At 51.6% G+C, this 6,722-nt stretch overlaps 1 protein-coding gene across 2 annotated transcripts in view; it reads left to right on the forward strand.

Annotated features, from left to right (window-relative positions):
- RTF2 (replication termination factor 2) overlaps positions 1 to 6,310 on the forward strand; it is a 38,076-nt gene extending 31,766 nt beyond the window's left edge. The window contains exons 6-9 of one of the 2 annotated variants that reach the window (XM_021677809.2): positions 1,763 to 1,876; positions 4,835 to 4,889; positions 5,008 to 5,103; positions 5,968 to 6,310. In XM_021677809.2, coding sequence (XP_021533484.1) covers positions 1,763 to 1,876; positions 4,835 to 4,889; positions 5,008 to 5,103; positions 5,968 to 6,146 — 444 coding nt within the window. In that variant the 3' untranslated portion in view covers positions 6,147 to 6,310. The remainder of the gene's footprint in view (positions 1 to 1,762; positions 1,877 to 4,834; positions 4,890 to 5,007; positions 5,104 to 5,967) is intronic. The other variant, XM_021677810.2, reaches the window with a different exon arrangement.
- Positions 6,311 to 6,722: the final 412 nt, after the last annotated feature.

A 6,722-nucleotide genomic window follows, 5' to 3' on the forward strand; every position in this document is an offset into this window, starting at 1 on the left:
GCCATAGCCCCAGCCCCACTGGGCCGTATCTGCCACCTGATTCTGTTCCTGCGGATCCTTTTTCATTCCCTACTCAAGAAGGAGATCCCCCAAGGGAAGACTAGCCAAATCTCCCACAGCGTGGGACTTCCCAGGAGGCCTCCTCCTGCAGAGGCTGGAGGCCTCCCTGCAGTGATGGCAAAAAACAAGCTCCTTTTCTTCGAAGGCAGTCCCGGCGAGGTGCCGTAACAGCCCCCCTTCTGTTGTTCATAGGGCTTCTCTGTGGCCCTGATCTCAGGATGTGTGGGCCAAAGGTGGGGGGGGGGGTCTCTTCAGTTGTGACATCTTACCAGATCCCTCCTAGGAAAGGAGGTGCCTTGGGCCTGTGCTGTGGGTTTTGGAGGTGAGAACCACAGTAAATAACCGAGCTAAGGTAGCGCCTGAGGGGTCAGCACATGTCCACTGGCTCTCCTGTGTGTTGGGAGGTGCTGGGAAAAGCTCGGCAGCTTTTTAAGAAGAGCACTTCAATGTCTTGTGCTGAGAATGTGTTGTAGAAAAGAGATTCTGGGTACATTGGGTGTGTGGCTGTTCCTGTTCTGAGCATGGTAGGCTCTCGAGGCCTCACTGGGGTCAGCACGTGATTGTGCTCACGGCTCATGTTTATCCCAGCAGGCTGGTAAGGCTGCGTGGCTGAGGGTCAGGGACAGAGACCCAGGCGGTGTCAGCAGGAATCCGTGCACTCTCCCTCCATGAAGGGGCACAGAGGCCCACTTTCCCCAGCAAGACACATATAGCCATGTGCGTGTGAGGTTTCTCCCAGGGAAGCTAGTCAGAAACACAGAGATGTGTCCTGGAGATGGTCTGTGTCGGGACAGGTCGCTGTCTTCCAGGAAAGCGCAGACCCACAGCTGTAGCCCACAGTGGTTGACTGTTGGCTGCCCAGCCCTGTGCTACGCTCCCGACGCCGGTGCCCTGAATTCTGGCCTCATCCTCGACCGCGCTGGGAGTTCGGTTTACTTCCCATTTAACAGATGCGGTCACTGAGGCCGAGAGTGACCAGCGGGGTGGGCCCCCCAGGCGGGCCTTTGAAGATGCAGGACCCCCCCCCCCCCCCCCCGGGACCCCCGTGGGCAGCGGCCCAGGAGAGAGCTGAAGTGCAGCCTCTGCCTCCAGACAGGTCCTTCTCTCCTGCTGGGATGGAGCCCGGTTCCCCCAGTTGGCCATCTTCCCAGACACTGGAGCAGGGGTTCTCAAAGTAGGGTTCCCCCCCAGGCAGCGTCTGCAACACCTGAGAACAAGGGAGAAATGCAGGTGACAGGGCCCCGGTTCTCGTGAAGTGAGTCCCGAGACGAGCCAGCAGCGAGTGCTGAATAGACACTGCTGGTCCCTGCCGCAGACTTCTCCCGAACGCCCACCAGCAGCCAGTGGCTCTGCACCGCCCTTCCCGCGCACACCTGGGGGTCGGGGCCGCGGCGCACACCTGGATGGAAAGAAGCCCGACGCGGTTAGGAAATGGTGGGCGCCCTCCAGGTTCGCAGACACCAGTGTGGGGCTGGCCTTGCAGAGCCAGGCCCTTTCAGAGCCCTCTCGGGCCTGCCACACTGACTCCAGACACAGAACTTGCCAAAGCAGGGCTCACACTCAGAAGCTGGCTAAGCCGAGGTACAGGCAGGAAGTTCCCGAGGGTTCGCAGAGCAGTGGTTGGGCTCCGGGAGCGTCTTGGGGGTAGCTGAGCTGCCCACCGCGTGGTGATGGAGTCTCCTCTGTGTTCTGCCCTCTCCAGTGTGGGGCTGCTTTCCAGGAGGACGACGTCATCGTGCTCAACGGCACCAAGGAGGACGTGGAAACGCTGAAGAGGAGGATGGAGGAGAGGAGGCTGAGGGCGAAGCTGGGGAAGGTAACAGAGCCCTGGGGTCCACCACCCCCCCAGAGTCTTCAGGTGCTGCCAGCTGCCTCTGCCGTGGGGCCAGTGGCAAACCCCCGAACTGCCCTGCTTTTGGGCGTGCAGTGATTGAGGCGCTTTTACAACCTTGAAGGGCCTGGGCTCACTGTGTGGGGCACAGCGGTTCTGCCCTCCTTCACTCAGCTGCTTCATCCGTGACATGGGGCTGGCGACAGCACCTGTGTGGGGCGGGCATGCTCAGGAGGGTCACCAAGCTCGTGCCCGCTTGCAGCCCAGGGCGGGGGGGTAGCCACCACCTCTGGGCTGTGCTGACTTTACGTCCTGGGTGTATAAAACTTGTACAGTAGAAGCAAACAGCACATCTGGAGAGCCTGTGCTGCCCAGGTCTGAATGTCCTGGGGAGTCCCCTGGAGATCTGCGGGGGCCTGGGAGCCTGCGATCCCCACCCACCGCTGAGGCACCTCAGGTAGTGAGGGGCTGAGCAGCCTCCCCATGACTGGGAGCCGCCCCCAGCCTTCCTGAGCCCTGGCCGGGGCCTCTAGGTGTGAGGGCTGCCTCGGCTCTCCGGAAGGGAGGCCAGTGCCGCAGACCCCTGGCTGTGACCAAAGCTCTGCGTGGACTCGGGACGGGAAGGCTTTGTTTTGTGGCCCTGGGTCTAGATCCCACTCCATAAGCAGTGGATTCATTGCCTCCTGTTTTGGCATAATGACCAGGCTCAAAACAGTTTTATCAGCTAAGAAGTCGTTCTGTGTGCCATACATTCTGGATCCAGCAGCAAATTTCATTATTTCTTAAGTATTTACAGACGATCCATATGATCTTTTGTGACAGCAAGTTTTTCATTCTTTAAAAAAAAAAATAAGTTACAGGGCGCCTGGGTGGCTCAGTCATTAAGCGTCTGCCTTCGGCTCAGGTCATGGTCCCAGGGTCCTGGGACCGAGTCCCACATCGGGCTCCCTGCTCAGTGGGAAGCCTGCTTCTCCCTCTCCTACTCCCCCTGCTTGTGTTCCCTTTCTCTCTGTGTATCTCTCTGTCAAATAAATAAAATATTTTTTTTAAAAAAAGGGGCACCTGGCTGGCTCAGTCTGTAGAGCACGTGACTCTAGATCTCAGGGTTGTGAGCTCCAGCCCCACGTTGGGTGTAGAGATTGTTAAAAATAATAAATTTTAAAAATTAATCATAATTTTAATTTATAAAATTAAAAATTAGCAAACAAGTTTAGGTTCAGGGTAAATGTGGGAGAGGAATGATTGAAGTCAGAGGAATGATTGAAGTAGTAGAAAATGCGTTTCAGTGTCCTGAGGACATAAAGTTGTGGGGGAAAATAGCTTCCCTCTGTGTGGCATGCATTTACCAGTGATGTAATAATTAAAGATTTTTCAGAGTTGTGTTTTTTTTAAATCATCATAGAGGAAAGAGCAGGACCCTATCCCCCTGGAATGTAAGTGCACTCATTCTCTGTTCATTTTCTAAATGTGATTTTGTTATCATATGAGCAAAAAAGAAGAAAGCTTGAGATGTTTTTGACAGTTATCAAAAAGGATCTGCTTGTTCTTCTTTGCTGTCATTGATCAAGTTGTTTTTAAAAAGCACGAAAAGGGAAAAAATCTGTTTCCGAGGAAGCTCCTGGTGTTTGTATGGTCATTAACGGCGCCCCCGTGGTGAGTCGTCTCCGGTCCCAGAGTTCCTGCCAAGGTGTTCACAGCCCAGCGGGGCCCGCACACCCCTCTCCGCAAAATGCTCCCTGTGGCTTCTGGGAATGCCTCTTAGATACTGCTACCAGGATACCAGAATATTTCCCAAATACACTCTCAGCCGAAGATAGGACATAGCATTTCCTCTCTAACTTCTTGCTGCTCTTGCTTTTTATAGAACCTCAGCTGTGAATGAAAGGCTTCAAAATCCACAGTTGTCTTTTTTTGAGGACTAGGTATCATCCTCACGGATTTGAATATGTGCCTTGCATGTGTGAAACAAACAGGAAGTTTTTACATTGTGTACAAGCATTGTAGGTCACTCTGCATGTCTGTATTACCCGTTCAAGGCCAGTGCCTGAGGAAGGTCTGTTCCCCACGTGTTCCAGTGACGGCAGCCTTCCGAAATGATTAGGCCGTGTGTCTTTAGCGCCACCTTTGGGATAGTTAGGAAAGTGGCATGTTAAAGTAAACTCACCGAATAAACATCCTTCTGTTTGTGCTTTCTCTGACTGAATCCCTTCTAACACAGCTGTGAGATTTTAGAATGGTTAGTTTCATTTCTTAAATTTTTGCTGACCAGTGTAATTATTATGAGTGACAGAATTCTAGTGCTTAAAAATCCAGAGTTTAGGAGAATTGGCTAAAGTGTCCTTCAGCATAGTGTCAGGTCTTGTTTTATTTTTTCTTACTAACCTCTACACCCAACGTGGGGCTCAAACCTATGACGCCACGATCAGGAGCTGCACGCGCTTCGACTGAGCCAGCCAGGTGTCCCTAGCCTCAAGTCTTTATAGTTAGTAAACTAACATCAGAGCAGTTTGACAACTCTGAACAAGAGTGACTGGACTAGGTTGGGTTCAGCACATTTTTTGCTGGCTGGACTGCAGGTGCCCACCTATACTTCGTTACTTGTTTAACAGCTCTTTTATGTATGGAAGTCACTGGTAACATGGTTATCACTGAAATCTGGTGTTTTCATTTAAGAGTTTTGAGAATGTGGTTTTTGGAATATAAATAGAGAACCAGGCAGATCTCTTTAGGTATATTTCTGACTGAGGCAGAAGTGTGTTAACTGGAAACACACACCAAGGGCCAGGGTTTAGGACTCCTGTGGTCTCAGAGTCTGCTCCAGAATGAGCACCTACCTTGAATGAACTGCATCGGCCTGTCGGCAGGGCTCCCGGGACAGCGGCAGCCACACTTAGACTGAAATAGAGTTCAAGCACGTCTCCAGTTTGCTCTTTCTTTTTACAGAAAGCAAAGAAACCCAAGGCGGCAGAGTCTGTCTCAAAGCCAGGTGTCAGTGAAGGTAAGGCACTAAAAGAGGTCCTTATTTTAGCAAAAATAAGGCTGTGGAGCTGTTTCTTTCAAAAGTTCATGCTTTTGCTTTGTTTTTTGTTTGGCTTACCTTTTTTTTTTTTTAACAGAATCTCCAGGGCCATCAAAAATTAAGACAGGGAAGCCTGAAGAAACCAGCCTTGATTCTAGAGAGAAGAAAGCCAGCTCAGCTCCCAAAAGTGCAGGTGGGTCCTACTGAGGCAACAGGGAGCTCTTTAGAGGGCTGGTAAACCAGGTGGTGATATCACGGTTTTGTCAGAGTGCATTTGAAAGCTCAGGCTCATCCTAAGTCATGTTTCTAAGTAGTTCATTGAGCTCTCTTGGAGGCTAAGAAACAGTCGCTCTACCCCAAAGCCTGGTTGAAGGAGTCTGGGCATAGATGCTAATTGTTTTTTTACTGAGAGCGCATTTGGTGCCAGGATACCCAGGCTGCACAGGGAGCTGGACTCAGATTTACTGCAGAGACTGGTTAGTGTCTGAGGCTTGGGGCATTGGGCGGGAACGTCCCAGAGGGCTGTTTGACACATAGCCCAGAATTCACTGCATTTCTCCTCACTACCCTTAACTCAAAGGAAAGATTGATTTCACAAAAAGGAAACACAGATTTATTATTAGGTAAAATAAGGTGTAACCTTGTGTTGTGAGTGGCACCCACAGTGGTTAATGGATTCCAGTCCCCACCCTACACGGAGTGGCCACCTGGCCTGGGGTAGGTGACCCGGCCTCCTGGTACTTCTGTTCCTGCCCCTGTGAGACAGGCTGATAGCACCCCTCATGAGGATGATCTGATCTCCAGCATTCACAGGGCTCGGACCAGAGTGGAGAATATAGCAAACAGTTACTGGTGTGGTTTTCAATGATAGACTTAAATGTAGTAGCTTCATCTGTTTTTAGGAGTTGGCAGTTGAGAGGATGTACTTTGACATTTATCCCAAGAAAGGAAGAGGAAAATTCCTGCTGTTAACAGACTTTTTTTCCTTTTTAAGAATGTGAAATTTGGAGTGATCTGTAGGCCCAACCTTAAAGTATTTGGCTTCTCATTCTTCCAGCAGCAAATGGGAGCTCTTTTGGAAAAGTCGGGAAGCCTCTGTGTGGAACCACAAAGAGGTCCATTGCCGAAAGCGAAGAATCGGAAGCTTACAAGTCCCTCTTCACGACTCACAGCTCCGCCAAGCGCTCCAAGGAGGAGTCCGCCCACTGGGTCACCCACACGTCCTACTGTTTCTGAAGCCGCGCAGGCGCCGTCCGGTTTCCATGGGGCGGGTGGCGTGGGCGTTACTGCGCCCTGTTCTCTGCTAGCTCCCCCTTTGCGCCGAGCTATAAAGTCCCCCCGAACCTCGGAGCTGGTGTGGTCGCTCATGCTTGTGAGGCGCCTGGGTTCCCGCGGTGACGTGCTGGCCCTGCCCGCCCCCTCCCGCAGGCTCGTGCCCTCCCCACGGCCCCGGAACATGCGTTGGCTGCACTTTTTATGCTTGAGACTCCAGATTCCTTGGGGTGTGTGGTTGGCCCATTTTGCCTAAAATTTTAATGATTTTGCTGCCAACAGTGGAACAGGCCAAGCGAAATTGTACTTTAGAAAGTGAGCTTTACATGCACTCCGCCTGCATGTCTGTTTGCCGGCAGCCTCTGTGCCCTCTGAGCAGAGCTTGCCGGTCGAGTATTTAGGGAGGGTCTTTCTTTTATCACTTTCAAGACGAGAGCCTTTTAGTTGGGCACCTGAGGGTTTGGTATAAAAATAAAGCAAGTCCGCCTTTTCTCTCATTTGTCTGTATTTTTCTCTCTTCCATAATGTTTTAGTAAGAAA

Source organism: Neomonachus schauinslandi, chromosome 10 (genome assembly GCF_002201575.2).
Source record: "Neomonachus schauinslandi chromosome 10, ASM220157v2, whole genome shotgun sequence".
Lineage (NCBI taxonomy): Eukaryota > Metazoa > Chordata > Mammalia > Carnivora > Phocidae > Neomonachus > Neomonachus schauinslandi.